The 18,998-nt window shown below is 39.7% G+C and overlaps 1 protein-coding gene across 1 annotated transcript in view; it reads right to left on the bottom strand.

Annotated features, from left to right (window-relative positions):
- Lama4 (laminin, alpha 4) overlaps nucleotides 1-18,998 on the bottom strand; it is a 144,674-nt gene that overhangs the window by 23,566 nt on the left and 102,110 nt on the right. The window contains exons 17-27 of the mRNA NM_010681.4: nucleotides 18,589-18,768; nucleotides 16,529-16,668; nucleotides 13,729-13,908; nucleotides 12,913-13,058; nucleotides 12,336-12,498; nucleotides 11,826-11,959; nucleotides 11,096-11,267; nucleotides 7,772-7,903; nucleotides 5,999-6,141; nucleotides 3,757-3,895; nucleotides 3,217-3,354 (exon numbers count right to left, since the gene is read on the bottom strand). Of these exons, the coding sequence (NP_034811.2) occupies nucleotides 3,217-3,354; nucleotides 3,757-3,895; nucleotides 5,999-6,141; nucleotides 7,772-7,903; nucleotides 11,096-11,267; nucleotides 11,826-11,959; nucleotides 12,336-12,498; nucleotides 12,913-13,058; nucleotides 13,729-13,908; nucleotides 16,529-16,668; nucleotides 18,589-18,768 (1,667 nt within the window). The remainder of the gene's footprint in view (nucleotides 1-3,216; nucleotides 3,355-3,756; nucleotides 3,896-5,998; nucleotides 6,142-7,771; nucleotides 7,904-11,095; nucleotides 11,268-11,825; nucleotides 11,960-12,335; nucleotides 12,499-12,912; nucleotides 13,059-13,728; nucleotides 13,909-16,528; nucleotides 16,669-18,588; nucleotides 18,769-18,998) is intronic.

Below are 18,998 nucleotides of genomic sequence, written 5' to 3'. Positions count from 1 at the left end.
TTCCTTCCCTAAGCATTTCTACCATATCAATGTCACGTGATCCCTCTGAAAGACAGTATTTCAGCCTCCAGGAGGATATAGCTAGATGAAGAGACTGGAGTTAATTCACTAATATGGTTTTTAAAGATGCTTCTCTCTTGTTGATATATCAAGACAGGAGAGAACTTTCAGGAAGCAGAAGTTACTTCTTTTCTGAATTTGCTTAGTGTGTGTTTTACAGCATTGAAGGATGAGGATAATGTTTTCCTTTCCTTACATCAACTTCTAAGGCCAGCTTAGTCCACAAACCCTGTGAACGGCACACAAACCCAGCCTACTGTTTGCGAAAGAAAATTATCTAATGAGCCAGGATAATCTGAGGCGAGATTTGGTGCAAAAGTGTGGCAGGATTTTCCCTGTCCAAATACATTAGCACAGCAGCAGGCCTGTGGTTGGACAGGGAAAAGGGAGGCAGAGCTAAGAGTTGCAGAGACAGAGAACATTGAGGGGATAATGGGAAGGCCAAGATGGAGGAGGACATGAACCAGTGTGACTTTAACCAGCCACAGGTAGTTATGATACCATAAGGTTAGAGTAATTGGGATAAAGCCTTTATCATTATCAATTGGTTCTAAAATTTTTGTATTGGCATCTTGTAAATTGAGAATTTATTGATACGTAAATCTGATTGGCTAATTATAAGCTTTAAGAGTTTTGATTCTACCAGGTAAATGGTTGTTGTGACGGCTGAGCTGGGGATGGACGGTCATTGCGTGGCAGTGAGAGGAACTTTGGAGTTCCGGCACTGCCGGAGAGTTGGCGGGTAGAGACAGAGTCAGCGCAACCACAATGGGGCCGAGAGTTGCCAGCATGTGTGCAGGAATGTGCCTGTTCTGTTTTTGGTATTTCCCGCAACACAAAAGTCCTACAAAATGCTATTTATAAATTGGCATAGATGCTATTGGTTTAAATTACATTGAAAAAAAGAAACAGGGCTAGGAGGAAATAGCAGTTTACAAAGTGCTTGTTGTGCAAGCATGAGGACCCCACTTGATCCCTAGAACCACAAAGAAGGCCGGACATGGCTGCACACACCTGTAACCCCAGCACTGGGGAGACAGAAACTGGTAGATTTCTGGGGTTCACTGGCCACCTTGCCAGTGAAAGACTCCTCAAAAACAAAACAAGTCCAAGGTGGATGGCATTTGAGGAAGAATGACAGCCACCTAGCTTGCCCTTTGGCCTCAGCATGCACAAGCACACATGTGTACAAGCCCGTGTTTACACTCCTGATATACACATACAAAAGAAATAAATTTCAAGGAGGTGAGACATTACAGATTAGTGCAAGAAGCAAAATTTGCTTTTAAAAAATCATAGTTTGGACAGAGATATATCAGCTGAAACTTAGCTTTGCCAGACCTCTACATATCTTATTCATTTTCATGGGCATGAAGATGGAACCAGGGCTGTATACACATTAGAACTCACTACCACTGAGCCACATACCCAGTCCTTTATTTTTGATATAAGTTTTAAAAAGATATTTATTTATTTATCTATTTATTTAATGTATTTGAGAACACTGTAGCTGTCTTCAGACACACCAGAAGAGGGCATCTGATCCCATTACAGATGGTTGTGAGCCACCATGTGGTTGCTGGGAATTGAACTCAAGACCTCTGGAAGAGCAGTCAGTGCTCTTAGCCACTGAGCTATCTCTCCAGCCCCTTGATGTAAGTTTTATAAGCTGAACTTGAGAATTCTATTGTAAATCTAAAGGTAAAGAAGAATGTAAAGTCTCTCTAATTTATAAATTAAGTCACGAGTGTTTTTGTTCTTATGCTCAGAGGTTATTATGCTGTCATTGGTTGCTTCTGGCAGGCTGTGGATGTATGTGATTTTCTTCATAAATCAATATTCTAAAATGTTTAAGACAAAAATATACAGGAATAGGAAGATGATCTAGTACATTGAAATATTCCTCTCTAAATGGTAAAACAGAGAATTTGTGAAACATAGTGCTAGTCTTCTTTTTTTTTTAATTGGGTATTTTCTTCATTTACATTTCAAATGCTATCCCAAAAGTTCCCCATACCCTCCCACCCCCACTCCCCTACCCACCCACTCCCTCTTCTTGGCCCTGGCGTTCCCCTGTACTGAGGCATATAAAGTTTGCAAGACCAAGGGGCCTCTCTTCCCAGTGATGGCCCACTAGGCCATCTTCTGCTACATGTGCACTAGTCTTCTTTATAAAGACATTAGGTAATAGATCTAGTAGTCCCAACAGCATCTACATTTTGAATCTAGTAGAAATGAGCAAAAATGACATTGTCAAGTGTCTGTGCCAACTGTAATGTGGAAAATATTTGTGATTTCATTCAGCAACAAAATTAGAGGTACTACTGTGGTTCATTTCAATATTAAAAATAGGAGACAATGTTCTTTCAATTAGAGAAAATGAAGATATAATTTGCCACAGGTGAGTCTACAGACTTCTTGAATTCTGCCCATCAACTCCTGAGGGGCAGGACTGAATTTCAGGTCAAGATATATCTGTGACTGTAATAGTGGCATGAATGTTACAGAGGTAATCAACTGCTTGAGGTTTAAGGCCTGCTCCATAGAAGGAAACACGTGCCTAGTACTGTCAATCTGGCCAACAACCTGTGGTCTGGGAGCTCACAGGCCTCAGGGAGGAACCTACTACTATCACTGCTCTAGACAGACATAGTGTCTAACTGCATTCTAACTTCTTGTCTCTATACCCAAGATTAGTGCAGCTCTCAGATATCATCAAAGAAGTTTCTCTGTGCATTAACTCAAAATTCATAACTAGTCAAAGTGTGCATAATAAAGTTCAGTGGAGTGCATACCCAAAAATGGGACATGGACCCGCGCGCACACACACACACACACACACACACACACACACACACACACACACACACGGACACTGGTTGGGGTCAGAAGGAAGGTAGAATGAACTGGGGGAAGTTAGAGGAAAAACCTGTTTGTGTGTATAGATGTTTGAATATAATCAAATACATTGTATAAAATTCTCAAGCATTAATTAGATATTATAAGTAAGATATGTATATAACATATTTAGCATTTGATAGCATGTGTACTTGTGAGTCATATTTGAGTCCAAATTTACCTTTATCATGCCTAAAACGTGTTTTTGATAGACAAGAAGGCTACACAGAGTGTCCTCCGAGGAAAGCAAGCACTTACCCCTGATGTGTAGTAGAATAGTAACCCATTTGGCTGTAATGTTCGGAAATTGAAGCCTCCTTCAAAGCCATCAAAGAAAGATATTTTCTGAATTGAAGCAATAAAACTTTGCCCATTGAAATATGCTCTGCGAGATATCTGTGTGGGGGGAAAAAGGTAAACATAGGGTTTTTGGTAGTTATGGGACACTTTTGTGAGTTTTCATATACAAAGGTCCATGCCTGCTGTGCAAGTGGTTTGTGTTTCAGTTGTTTTTTTTTGCCGGGATTCAGGCGCATTCGCCTTCCTTCCTTGTTCTGACAGCAGCTGGGTTTCAGCGCTCCCATTTCTTACACCCGAGTGACCAGTGGCGTCCGAACAGTCTCTCTGGGCTTTGGATGCCAGGTCCACTGGAAACTGGAGCAGCCGCACAAGGAGGGTCCCACGGCCTTTCTAGTTTAACGAGAGTTCTTTCTCTTGGCGGCAGAAAGGAGCCCAGAGAAGCAGAAAGGGCTGACCTAGCTATAGAAAGCATTGTGTTTACCTGTGAATGGTACTTACCAGAGAGTCCTCTGGGCATCCATAACCAACTCCTAGGGTTTCTGTCTGCTCCAGTAAATTGAAATCTTTCTTTTGGAACTGGAACCCCTTCATGCACCCCCTAAAGTTGATATCTAGGGGAAGGTGTGCTCTTAGGGTCCTGGAAGTAGAAATCAGTCCTCATTGGTACTATATATATCAGAGATCTGTTGACTTACAATCTCAGTAGCTTTCAAACCATTCAATGTCTCATATTTTTTTGACAAGCACGTGGCTGTGTTAAACCTTTGTGTGTAGTAAACTGCTCCAAGTCAAAACAACTCGCTTGCTTCTTTATAGTTTTCAAAACCTTTTAACTTCCATTATCAATTGCTACTTTTATAACACTCAAATGATATAGGTGGAAATGGTAGCATTCATTTTTAAGGCATTTTTATTAGATATTTTCTTCATTTACGCTTCAAATGCTATCCCCAAAGCCCCCTATATCCTCCCCCCACCATTCATTTATTTTTTTTATAGATTCTTGAGATTGAGTTGATATGCTACAGATAGAAAATACTTTACTCTTGGCAATTTCATAGAAATTGGAAAGACACTTATTCCCTTACATAATAAATACCAAGATAGGATTTGACCTCAGGTTTTCAGACATCTTCTAATGGGTTTGGCCTTATTTGTAGCATATTCTAATCAAGGAAAGCTAGAGGCAGGTCCTAGACAATGTCAGATGGCTGGGTCTCAGAGCTGTGCAGGTCTGTGCCAGATGGGGTCCTACAGCTGAAAGGAGATGTGGACATACATCTCCATCTCTAACCCAGAAGCATCTTCAATCGAAAGCTACTTGCAACTGAAAAATTAGTATTCTCCAAGGGAGTCTCACTGAAGAAACAAACCTTTCTCCCCAGCCCCTATCTCTGTCTTTGAGACAGGGTTTCTCTTTATAGCCCTGGCTGACCTATCTCCCAAGCTCTGGGACTAAAGGTGTGTGTTACTACCACCCAGCCCACAAACCACTCCTTAGGGTAGGCCCCATTCCCAGCAGTCATTGACCAACACAACAACATCTTTGTCTCATAATATTGTCATATGTTAACTCTTCATACGTAAGCAGGCTGACATAGTGGTCAAGGTTCCATGGGACATGGTTGAAGGACTGAAGAAGGTGTCTAGTTCAGAAAAACTTGGGAGAGCCTTCTTTAGATATGATAATTTGCAACATGAAAAGGATTTGACTCAAGATAAATAAGAACTTTGTAACAATTGAAATCTCATATACCCTTCTGAGGTAATCATTACACAACACTAACGTCACTCAGAGGTTTTGATGTTCATGGTGAGGGGTGCTTCTGTTACATGAGGGGTGGGCTCCATCATCAGCTCTCACTTGAGTTCAGGATTTTTTTTTTCCTTTTTTAAACATTGAAGCCTGACTTCAGAAGAGTAATAATTTTAGGAAAGCAAGTGGCTTTATGAAAAGCTTTCCAGGTTACTCTAAAGAGAGTTACCACACAGGATTACCTCAGCATTGCTTTTAAGTTTTTAGAATCATTGTTTGTATGCACTTATTAATTCTGAGATTTATTTTAATTTTATACATATGGGTATTTTTGCCTATGTATATATGTCTGTGCACCATGTGCATACAGTGGTCATGGAGGTCAGAAGAGGGTGCTGGATCACCCTGGAATTGGAGTTATAGATGGTTGTGAGCTGCCATGTGGGTGCTGGGAATCAAACCCAGGACCTCTGCAAGAGTAGCCTGTGTTCTTAACCATTGAGCCTTCTCTCCAGCTCTGTTTCTATGAAACTGATGTATAGTAAGAGCTGAATTTTTGCATTCACTAGAACAATACACACAAACCATGACCTCTTGTACACCCTCAAGAGTGTATATACTCTCTATTGAATATTGATACTATTGAAGAGTTTGAAATAACTTTAAAGACCAAGACAAACGTAAGGCACACACACTGTTTCGTCTTTGCACAATGCACTCTGTTCTACTCTTCCTCCCCTTGAGAAATAATGCAGGAGACTATGTTCTAAAGTAGTGCTATATTAGTTAAGTACATAAATTACACAGTGAGATGCTAATCTAAAAGGGTCGTAACGCTGGCTGTAGAGGGACTGTAGGTTCACAGATTTGTTTGTTCTATACCTGTGCAGGTATGTAAAAGTATCAATTAAGACCTCTCCTAGGTATTGAATACTCATTAATATATTGTTAGCAGTATAAAGCTATAGATTAAAAAGGCTTTACCTGGACTGTAAGACTTCTTGGGGCGCACCTCCGATGTAGATGTCCGTGAAAGGAATCTTTTTCTTCTCATTGTCTGTGCTCTTAACGTGCCGTCTGTCCACCACCAAAATCATTTTTTTGTCGTTGTGATAAATGATTGAGATCTGAGGGAAAGAATGTGTTGTAAGTCTATATAACAATGGATCCTTTGCTTGTTTATAGAACAATGTAATGTATGTTAACCATCCTGGTTATAACCACCTGTATTCTTCTTTGTTCACAAGATAGGGAATGGAGTTTCTTTTCTTACTCAGGGATGACAACCATGGTTTTTATGTAATGTAAACACACAGCTTGCATTTCCTGGGGGAGACCCCTTCCTGGGCAGAGCTTACATTTCCTGGGGGAAGACCCCTCCCTGGGTACAGTTTACATTTCCTGGGGAAGGCCCCTTTCTGGGAAAGGATACTTCCTACATTCTTAGGCTACAGTTTTCTATAAGTCCTGTTTCTTGTTTTTTGTTTTTTCCTTTTAAATTTTCTTCTGCCTCTTCTGAGGGGAACTTAAAAGTATCTGTCTTTAAAAAAAAACCAAAACCTTGATTCAGGTATCTTTGAATACAAAACTGCACATATTTAAACAGATTATACAATTTGTTAAGTTTGGACATACAAAAGCATTTGCTATATTACTAGCCCAATCAAGTTAACAATATCTATCTAATATTTCTTAATGTTTCATTATTTCATTGCACTCCCTTGTGCACTCTCTCTCTCTCTCTCTCTCTCTCTCTCTCTCTAGTCATGTGGTTTCCTATGACTACACAAGGGTTTAAAATAGAAAGCCTGACACTTGCTAGGACAGTGCTTCACCATTGAGCTACAAATTCTAATTATTGGTATTTGTAATGGCATCATGCTATTTAATATCTAAAATTTATTCCTCCGCCATAATGAAAACTTTCTATATACTGGACAACTCATTTTCCGTTCCTTCCAGCATTGGGCAACACAATTACATGCTTTATGCTTAAGCAAGTACTTTCTGGATTATAGAGTGGGTGCTACCAAGGTGTCAGTTTTCAGAAAGATTTCTATGTTATTTTGAATTATTAGATTTGCATAGATAAATATCGACTTGCTATTTAAAAGACAGTGACTAGTTCTAGTGAATTTGCAAAAATGCTAGTCAGACAAACAGTTAAGTTCTTCACTTATTGAAATCCATCCTTAGAAAGCCTCTGAACATTGAACTGGAAAGAGATATAGCTGACTAGCCACTGCATTTGGACTCAATTTAAAAGATATTATATCTTTTTTATGTTTTATTAATTATATAATTTAGAGTAGTTGCTAGTGTGGATGAAGGATACTTTTGAGATCTTCATGAGAAAAATCACGTGCATTTCTACATTCTAGAGAAAAAAAGTTCAAGAGAAAATTCTATATTTACTCACATAACCTCCTTATATTAATGAGGCTCAAAGTACAAGATCTTTGTAATTTTCAACATATATACAGTATTTTCATAGGTCTTCTATTGCAATCAAGACATTTTTGATTAATAAGAGACTTTTGGTCGATGAGTCCCTTTTAATGAGAAGAGACCTTTCAGTGACTTTTTGGATAGCAATGTCAACATGTGTTTTCCTTGGGTGGAGTAGATAAGGATACATAGTTGCTCTTCGATGTGAATGTATTTAGTTTACTATCCCCCTATTGCATTTGGTCACCAGGTCATATACATAGATCTAAGTGTCAAAACCCAAACCCACCCAAAGTACAATGACTGTACCTCATGATATTTCGCATCATTAATCTGGGCTTTTTTCAACGTGTCTTCAAGATGCACGGGGCCATTGCTGAATCCAAAGTCATAGAACACATGTAGGTAGCCATTGCGCATTTCGAGGCTGAAAAACATACTCTGTAGAGAAAAAGAAACTTTAAGATGGGAACACCACTGATGTGAATGGAGAACCAAATTTAGCTGAATTAGAGAACTATTATAATTCTTTATTAGTGGAATTCTTGGAAGATTAAAGTAGTCTCAGGAAAGTCTTAATAAAGTAAAAGTAAAAAGTCCTATTAAGAAAAAAAATGTCATTAAAAAATGAAATAGCCAGATCATGATGGCACACACCTTTAATCTCAGCACTCAGGAGGCATAGGCAGATGGATCTCTGTGAGGTCGAGGGCAGCTTGGTCTATAGAGTGAGTTCCAGGACAGCCAGGACTAGACAGAGAAAGTCTGTCTTGGGAAAATCTTATTAAAATAAAATCAGTACTTATTTCTTACATATTAATAAAAGCATTAATATTTTTATAACTTTAAAAATACCTATCCTCTATTGTTTTTATGTTACCCTACAAACCACTGTATGGAGTACTGAGTCTACATTATTGACCTTCAATTTTTCAAGACAAAATAGACTATACCACACTTTTTCAACTGCCTTGTTGTTAAACAACTTTTCAAAATATGATAGGCCCAGAGATGCCACTATATTCACTTAGAGATGAAAATTAGCAATAATGCAAAGTTATTTCAAGACAGGCTAAACAGTTTCTCCAATATGCCAACAAATATGGATCTAGGATAAAGACCATCTCTGTACTATTTTGAGCCACTGGATTTGCATAAATGAAAGTGGAATTGGAACACATTTGGGCCAGATGATGTTAAAGAGCGGAAATAATCTGGCAGCAGTCAAGACACTTGCTGGCTGTACTTTTTCATTCCAGAACATGGTTCATAGATACAGGAATTAAGAGGATTTGAAAAATAAAGTACCATGGAAAAGTCTTCATTTCACATAAGTGTGGCTATCCTGAAAGGATTTGCATATCCCTTGGCATGGGAAACAGTCCCTGGGCTTGGGGAAAATGTTTTAACTTTTATTTACGTTCATAAAAAAAAAAATCTGAAATAGCCAGGTGGCGGCAGCACACGCCTTTATTCCCAGGCTGACACAGGCAGATTTGAGTTCGAGGCCAGTCTGGTCTACAGAGTGAGTTCTAGGTCAGCCAGGGCTCATAGAGAGGAGTGATGTGTTGAGGGGCCAGGGGGCAGGTGGGTGGACATGACCTCCCCTACCGAAAAAATCTGAAATGTAGAAAGAAAATGATCTTTGACACAGAGTATTGACCCTGGGCCTTCATTTCCAGACTTTCATAGATTTCACACAGTTGGTGAGACTTCCTGAATTGAGTTCCACATTTGAAGGGCTCCAGGTGCACTCTTTGGGCCTATGCATTGGAGGTTATTGGAGATATGACAGTCATCTTGAATTGAGGCATTGAGTGATATGGAAGTGTTCTGGGACAGGTAGGTGTGTGCTGGTTTCTTCCTGTGAAGTTTTGACAATGCTGTCAACTTAAAAGACACATGGTTTTTGTTATGAAATGAGTTTATTTATTTATTTATTCATTTATTTAGGTTTTTCGAGACAGCGTTTCTCTGTATAGCCCTGGCTGTCCTGGAACTCACTTTGTAGACCAAGCTGGCCTTGAACTCAGAAATCTGCCTGCCTCTGCCTCCTGAGTGCTGGGATTAAAGGCATGCGCCACCACACCCGGCTTGAAATGAGTTATTTTAAACTGTTGAAGTTTATATGTGCTGACAAATGCCTTTCAGCACAATTAAATGTCCTAGCACAAATTAACAGCGGTGTCAACCTTGTGATCAGATCTTGTAAAAGTCTTCAGTCTCTGGTCACAGTATTAAGTCATATCTATACTTCCAATTTTGTGTGTGTGAGAAATGATTGCTAATCTTTCAAAGAAGATGTGTAGTGGCTTGGAGCAATTTTATTAAAGTTTACAAGATAATATAGTATCTAATTTGCTCTAAAGAACTGACTTCAGGAGAGAAAATGGACTAGCCAAATAGCAAAGGTTACCTGGGCCAGGTGGAGCATGAAATTTAAAAAAAAAAGTATATGATTTAGTAGGTACAGCTAATAATACATGTCATATATATACATATACATATATATATCACAAAATATATATTAATTTGGGGAAAGAAATCTATATTGTTTTGATAGCCAATAAAACAGTTGAAGTTTGATTTAGGATGTCATTCTTGAATCACTATATCTTAAAGAGCTGAAAAAAATTTCAAAACACACAGCATATTTTACTAAGCCATTCTTATTAATATTGTTATTATTAATAAGATATTTTTAGCAAGTTCAAAGGTTTCTACATTATTAGTAAATGAAGATTAATTTCATTTTGTTTAAAATATTTAAAAATATTTATATTTATATTTCTAATTAATATTATTTATTGTTTTTATGATGACTTTTGAATGCTCCATGACATGTTTATGTCTGTATTTGCCAAATGTACATTACTTATGAGGAGGAACATCTTAATATATAGTAGATCTTGGTGGTGAGTTTTTTTAAGTTTTTTAATTATAAAAGGGAATATTAATATATATTATATATTTAATATATATTATATATTCCTCTGCCTTCCCTAGAACCAGATAGCTCCAAGATAAGAGGTTTTGGGGGGGGTTGGAGATATAGCTCGGAGGTTCTTCCAAAGGTCCCGAGTTCAAGTCCCAGCAAACAAATGGTGGCTTACAACCATCCATAATGAGATCTGACACCCTCTTCTGGGGTGTCTGAAGACAGCGACAGAGTACTTACATATAATATATATTAATATATATATTATATAATATTAATATATGTTAATATTATATATATTAACGTTGAAGTATGGACAAGTGCATCTCAAGATTGCTTTCACTTGCCAAGCAGTGGTGGCACATGCCTTTAATCCCAGCACTTGAGAGGCAGTGACAGGCAGATTTCTGAGTTCGAGGCCAGCCTGGTTCCAGGACAGCCAGTGCTACACAGAGAAACCCTGCCTGGGAAAAACCAAAAAAAAAAAAAAAAAAAAACAAAAAAAAACAAACCAAGATTGCTTTACTTAATCCTGTCATAACTTTCTTAGAGAAAAATAAATCCAATTTTGCTTTCTAAGCTAGGGTGCCCTAGGGTGCCCTTACCCTGGGAGTGGGTTGGGGCCTTTCCTGGGAAAAGGGATAGCAGAGAGAAAAGGAAGCTCAGGGGAATAGATAGGACTTTCTGGTACTTACGCCATTGACCATCAGGAGCACAAGGCCATTGTCAGCTGGTGTTCGGATTTCTATGTCAAAGCGAGTCACCTGACCAAACTTCCCTCTCCTCGTGATGTCCCTCACCACTGCATAACTGGAGCCATCGAAGAAGTAGCTGGCAGCCCTACTCTGAGTGAAAGCCAGTTTATCCCTGGAACAGAACACAGGGTCACAAGAATGCTACAGGTTTGGCTATGCTTTCTGAGTGAGACTCTGGAACCCATTTTCAGAACATCTTCTGATGTCCTGATGGCATGCAAGCGAAGGAAGAAGTATATAAATAAACCAAATGGTCTGTTTTAAATGAGTTTCTCTCACTCTACATACTAGGATAGTTGAAGTCTTCTGGAAACCTCTGATCTTAGAATCTTAAATCAAGTATATATAATACACACACACGTAGGTGTGTGTGTATATCTCTGTATCTATCTATCTATCTATCTATCTATCTATCTATCTATCTATCATCTATCTATCTTTCTTTCTATCTATCTATCTATCTATTTAATATATCTTCAATATATATGTATGCATTTAATACTGTACATGTTCATCTATGGAAAACATGTATTGCAGGCCTGGCATTTACACAACTTTACACATACTTTTCCCAAAGAAGAGTTCAAGAACCTGTGCATTGGCTCACACTTGGCCTGTCCACTGCCCATGCCTGACTGTCAAAGGCTCTGAGCTCCTAACTGTCACTCACCTGGCACAGGGCACTGACTTTGATGGATCCATATTATAGATGTGCTTGAAGTTGTACAAGCTGATCACATCATTATTCAGAGTGGCCAGCTCTAGGCAGCCTGAGTAGCTGGGCAGGTTTAAGCTGGCAGGGAGCTGAATGACACGGAAATAAAATCAATTAGTCCATGGTCATGTTTCACGGAGATGCTGCAGACAGAGAATGAAGCTGACAGTGGATCAGAGGGGACCCACCCCGGTCCCTCTGACATGAACATCTCTCTATACTGGAGTTTGCATTAGTATGACAGATGGCTTAGATAAGCATTTTCCCTTGTCTTAGTGGAGAACTGGTATTTATTGAGTATGGATTATGTATACCACATATCCTTAACAACAAGTTCACAATGAAACCAGCTGTCATTCCTATTCTGTGAGATCTTATAGAAACATTTTGGGGTTATGGATTTATAAAAAAACAAAACAAAACACTGTAGGTCTCCACTGATCTAGATGCAGCTCAATAGCTTACCTTGAAGTTCGCAGGCACCCCACCAACGTAAAACACAGTGTCCTCAGGGGTCAGATCCAGCAAGGAGTCATCTCCTGCAAACTCCCCCTTCTTAATAAACTTTTCTTCTGCTGTGCTACTGAGACTGGGGACTGTCAAGAACACCTTTCCGTGTTTCCCTACCCTAGTGAGAGAAAGGCTTGCTTCAGCTGGGACAGTTTGCAGAAAATACTTTTATTGTGTCAAAATGTTAATGTCACTTCATCAAAAACAACCCAGGTTATTCGATTGTATCATGTTGTCATGCACATACAAAAATATTAATTATGGAAGAAAAGTAGAAAAGCAGACATCTTACTTTCAAATTTTAACTTATGGCAAGGTAAAACGATCTGGTAATCAGGTTGCTATTTAGAAAGGACCTTTCTACTTTCTAGTTTTTATTTTTTTCCTTTTATCTCACTCCGGTGTTTGGGAAGGAATATAGGAATATGGAAGAAAAGGAGTAAGATGGAAAAGAAAAAAGTACTTATGGCATCCACAAGAAGAGTGTGCATGTGTGTGTTCGCAAAGCCGTTTGCCATTGGATTCCCCTTACCTTTCAATCTTGACAATACTAAAGTAAGCGGGCCAGGAGCTCACAGGCTTGGAATCCAGGAGAATTTCCACATCTTTCATCCCCAAATTGTAAACGTATACCAGGTTATCATTTTTGATTGCCAGACCCATGTATTCTTTTTTGGCCTGAAATGTCAAGAAGTCACTTAAATGAAATCAACGAATATAATGCACACAAATGTTTTTTGTTATTTGTTTTTATTTCTGTAAAGCACAGTCATAGGTCCTAAAAGCTGCTGTAGTCAGTCAACTTCCTGCCCAAATTACTACTTCGAGGTGCTGCTAGACTGGCATCTGCTCCCCATCCCTGCCTTCCCTGGGTATGCATTGGGGTGTGCTGTTCCTGCGCTATCTATCTCTAAGTGCTTGCTGCATTGGTGGAGAGTGAGGAGAGGGGGAAACTACTGAAGGCTCATGGGAATGGCAGTACTGATGGCTGCCAGGGATGTGCCAGCATTGCCAGGAATGCAGAGGCATCACGTACCTTGACAAAACCAGTCCCTATGCATCTTTAAGCAGGATTTGGCATTGACAAACAAAACTACAGTTATTCCAAAGGCCTTCAAATGCTTTGTTCAGATTCATTCATATAAGTAATTCTTGCTGATAGAAAGCAATGCCAGAAATATGTCCCAGCTTCCAGAATCTCTTGCCCTTCAACCACAGCCTGAGTCCTGCCATTAAAGTGATCTCTAGCCTTTACTATCAGGGTGGAAATTTGTTTGCTTTTCTCAACAGCTTTGTTCAAGGCAGAGGGCAACTTTATCTCCTTCAAATCCCCACACTATGCTCTTACGTTTTTGCTTCCGAGGTAGAGGACAAACTGATCTGCTACCCAGGCCCCAGTGGGCTCTGCCGGCTTTGGAGGAGGCTTCATGTACAAGCTGATGGATGTGAAGGCCTTCAGGTCATCCACACTGACTTTGGGGTGCACTTCGACAGCTGACTGGCCATCAAACATCATGGAGACTTGGATCTGGAAATACATAGTTGTTCCATTGAAAGTGCTTTGAAGAAGAAAAGGGCAGAATGCTCTCCTACAGTTTTGGGGGGAACCCCTACTTGCTCCATCCCTTTATTTACTTCTATATTCTCAGAGAAAATATTTAGGGCAGATTACATGGGCTAAGAGAGACAAGAGCAAACAGTGGGCAAGGGTAGACACAACTCCCACAGGGAACTATACATTTAGGCTGGTAAGCTAAACAAGAGGAAGGAACACTTGACTGGTCTTGACATTGACAATTTATAATGACTCTACAATGCATAGAAGAAGTAATCGTTTGGGAGAAGTATAGCTCATCTTGGGTACTAAAGCTGCTGGAACTTTCTTCCCAAGGTTGTAATAAGAGCAGTATAGAATAAAGCTGTGAACAATATCCCCATCCACACCTGCACAGCCAGGGTCCTGGCACAGCCTCTGACTTTCACACATGCCATTTCACTTAATAACTAGGCAGTCCTATGTTACCCACTCAATATTCTTCTGTAAAATGACATAATAAACAGGCGGTGAGAAATAAGACGGTAGCTGCAAAGCACCTTCCAGCCCCTGGCTCTTGCCTCGTAAAAGTTGTAATAAGAAGTTCCTTAAGCCATTTCCTGTGATGTTTCTCAGAAAGGCAAAACACTATTTCAGCACAGGTCTTAGAGGCCCAAGATGACCCCAGGAACTGATTTCACTTATGAAGGATTTTTAGGGCATTTGACAACATGTATACCCATGCTGTCTGTGCAAACATTTCTGAATAATTAGGTGTATTTACATCAGCTAAAATTGACTGGGCTGATGTGGAGAGTCAGCTAGCTTCAGATTTCATTCCCCAGTGCTTGGGGCACAGCTGTCTGCTGCTGTCTGTTGAGTAGAGATCACTACATCCCAACAATCAATCGAGCAGTGTGTGGCACTGAAGCCTACCTATAGAACTGAGAGTCCGGGAAGGCTGCATGAGAAAGCATCTCCCTTTGGAGCTGAGTAAGTGCCCAATGGCTAGGCAGTCTTTAGAAAATGACGTTTTTTTGTGATCAAGACTCCAATGTTATAATTCAATATAAATTATATTGAACACTATCACCAAGGAAACACTAACAAAATCTTTGTTTTTAAGATGACTCTTTTTTTCTCTTTTAGACAGCTTCACTGCATTGTCCTAGAAACTTCTTATGCATTCAGGATGGCTTTAACTCCACAATCCCCTGTCTCAAACCCCCAAATTCTGGGATTACAGGCATGAGCCACCACACTCAGTTTAAAATGTCATTTCTTGATGTATTTTTAAGATAATATGTCATGAAATATTCACAGAGCTATCCAAATAAGATAATTCATAAGGCAGGAGCCTTTATTACATAGTGCTTGAAAGTCACATGTAATTACCAAGAATAATCTACAGCACTATACAACAATTGATTTCTTGTTCTTGTTTCTATGAGTCCTTGGGTGTATGTTTGGTGGAGTATAATTGTCTCCTCCTCCTCCTTCTTCTCCTTCTTCTCCTTCTTCTCCTTCTTCTCCTTCTTCTCCTTCTTCTCCTTCTTCTCCTTCTTCTCCTTCTCCTCCTCCTCCTCCTCCTCCTCCTCCTCCTCCTCCTCCTCCTCTTCCTCCTCCTCCCTTTTTCCTTCTTCTTGAGACAGGGTTTCTCTTTGTAGTCCTGGCTGTCCTGGAACTTGCTCTGTAGACTAGGCTGGTTCAAACTCTGAGATTCACCTGTCTTTGCCTCCTGGGTGTTAGGATTAAGGTCATGTATCACTATGTCTGGCACAATTCTTAATTAAGAAAATAAAGCCACCTAATTTGGTTGTAAAAAATGAGGCTGATCTATAAATCAATAACAACAAATTAAAAGAGAGGCCCAAGCACGAGTCCTCTTCTGGCACATGGGGATGTTAACTGGGTAAGGATCTGCTCTGACAATGCTGACTCCAGGTGTCTCATTGCCCAGTGACCTCTGTAACAGAACCTAAGATGCTCACCTTTGCTTAGTTTCTTCCACTTGTGATTCATTGGTTAAGTTTGCAGAGCAATCAATAAAACTTTCACATACTATGTGTTGTACCAGAGAAGTTTTGCAGGTGGACAGATGGGCAAGACTATTCCGTATGTTAACTGTAGTAACACAGCCATTAAAAATGAGCAATTCTAACATTGAGTCTTTTGATTGATGCTTAAATGGATTTCTGTTTATGAGCTTTTCTGACTAGAACTTTGTGGTTAATTCTGGCTGCACATCAGGATAACTATGTGACTTAAAAGGTGATGAATGCTGAACCTTCCTTGGTTTACTTTTTAAAAGAAGATTTCTTTATTTGTATGTTTCCTGAGATATAATCTTGCCATGAAGCCCAGTGGCTGGGAACTTGCTGTGTAGATGAAGCTGGCCTGCAACTTGCTGTGGTCTCTTCTTCCCTTTGCCTCCTTGTGCTTGGACTATAGTCATATGCCACCAGGCCCTACAGGTTTACTGTCCAAAGCATCTCACGTGGTTCTAGTAACTAACATAATAGGAAGGTGCCAGGCCTCAGGAGCTGCTGAGGGGCTAGAGCTCAGCATCATTTCCCATCATCCCCAGGAGCTGATGATACGTCTCACCACATACCTTGCTTGCGACACTCCTGGTTTGAGCAATGAGCTCTCGGATCCTCTGGATGCTGGCAGAAATGTTGCTTGCAGGCCGCTTCTGCTCCACAGTACGAAGCTGATCCAGAAGCTGGGGGACAACCTCGGTGAGGTTTCTCACTGCAATAAGGAAAGTGGGTCACTTGAATATTTAATTCTATTTTAAAAACCAAGTGAGGTCCGGCAAACATGTTACCGCTGGTAGATCTATGGACATCATTTTTAACCTTACAAAATGAATAGCAGAGCTCAAGGCATAATCCATTCTGTTCTTTTCTGTGACATTTAGAGCACATATTGATTCATAAGTGGAATGTGGTGTGTGCTGACTTGCAGTGAACATTCTAAAGGGCAGGCTCCATGACCAACATACAGATGTTCTTTTAATCTTATAGCTTAGGCTCCACATGTTTATAATACAGACTGATACAACAGGTGAAAAGGATTTTACTGATATATATGGCTGCGGCTGCTGTTACAGCAGAGATGGAGTTAACAGAGGAAACCAGGAGCTTGAAGTCAAAGCTGTCTTTGCCATAGAGAGAGGGCAGCTTTGCCATAGAGATAGGGCAGCTTTGCCGCCTCTGATGAGGACCCAGGCAAGGGGACATGGCAAGCAAGACTCTTCTGCTGATGGAAAGATATACAACACAGACTTCTCACCCTCTTCACATAGACTCTAAAGTCTCTTATATTATGGTGTGTTGTTTAATTTACTTTGTTTTAAATCACCAAATACTGTTTGAGAAAAAACACAGTAGCTTGAGACAATTTCATTCGGTGCTAGCTTGGTGCTTATTACAACATGGTGGTTTGAATAGGAATGGCCCTCATAGACTCATCTGTTTAGTTCTTGGCAGAGAGGAAGTGGTGCTATTAGGAGGTGTGGACTTGTTGGAGGAAGTGTGCCACTGTGGAGGTGGGCTTTGAGGTGGCCTATGCTCAAGTTTTACCCAGTGTGAGCCTTAGCTCCTTTTCCATCACCAAGTCTACTTGTGTGCTGCCATACTTTCTTCCATGATGATAATGGACTAAACCTCTGAACCTGTAAGCTAGCAGCAATTAAATGTTTTCCTTTATAAGAGTTACCTTGGTCATGGTGTCTCTTCACAGCAATAGAAACCCTAACTAAGACAGAGAACTCAATAGTACAAATGAAAGAAGATGAAAATAATTGTAAAACAGAGAAAAAAATGCAAACACTGAATAACACATAGACCAGTCCCCCACCCCAGAAACACCAGCTATGGATTCATGACTATTGTGAATTGAGAGGTGTTCTGTAAAGCTACCCTGGAGAATAGTTTGTAGAGAATAACTAGCAATGCCAATCACAATTTGTCATGACAGTGGTAGACACTGATATCCAAGAGATTATGAAGATTCTGAGTAAAAATGTGAGCATGGAAAAAAGAAATTCTCTGTTATTATGTGATTTTAAACTACATATACCAAACTACATTAGGTAGACATTAATAGATATCATTTTCATTGCTAAAAAATTGTATATGTGAATTGGCCAAGACACATAGTTGATATTTGTTGGTAATAATCTGATTCACTCAGGCAAACAGAAAGCGAATGTGAGTTAGTGAGAAGATCAATACCATTTACTAGATATTTTTTCTTCTAAAGTAAGACAGTATTTTGCTGAAGTTATTTAACATTTGATTAAACTTATGTGCTAAAAGATCAGCCTTACATTGGTAAGGATATTTGCTACCATTATAAATGCTGCCATATAATAATAATAAAACCCACTTCATCAATTTAACTACGGTATTACTTCTACCAATGCACCTATCTGTTAATTTATGTATATATCATGTAGGTACATACATAAGTGTCTAGAATCCAGATAAATTTATACTCTAGGTAAATACAGATGAGCAGAGTAAAATACTTCTCTTTTTCTAAAGTAATTTCTACAGCTTTCTAACCTGAAAGGCAAATAGCACACCCTGTATCTTATCAAAAACTGTGCAGAGTTTAATGACCAATTCTTCAGGCAGGCAAGATGGTAAAGCTTTCGAGAGGTACCTGCGTCCCGAGCAGAGTCCACTGCAGTGTTATATGCAGATGAGTCAAAGGTCTGCAGGTTCTGGGACCAGTTGCTGAGGTTGTTAGCCATTGGTGTGGTAACCTGTTGGACAGCCGCTGTCGTCTTGTTAGCTTCCTCAATGAAGAGCTTGGACTGGCCCAGGCGCTGGTGGGCGTCCCCTGCACACAGAGTAGAGGGATGTTCCCTTTACTGGAGAGCATGGATGGATCTCATTGCAAACACTGGGGTCAAATGGACCTCAAATTTTGGGCTGTGAAAGGAGACTAAGACGTTTAAATATATGATGACTGTGTTATAAGTTATATGAACTGGAATATGATAAACAGCATTGATATGAGTTGGTAAGACCCTACAGTCCTGATAATACAAAAATGATTACCTAAAATGT

The sequence above is a fragment of the Mus musculus genome, chromosome 10, assembly GCF_000001635.26.
Source record: "Mus musculus strain C57BL/6J chromosome 10, GRCm38.p6 C57BL/6J".
NCBI classification, from domain to species: Eukaryota; Metazoa; Chordata; class Mammalia; order Rodentia; family Muridae; genus Mus; species Mus musculus.
This window is presented reverse-complemented; position numbering and strand designations above follow the sequence as displayed.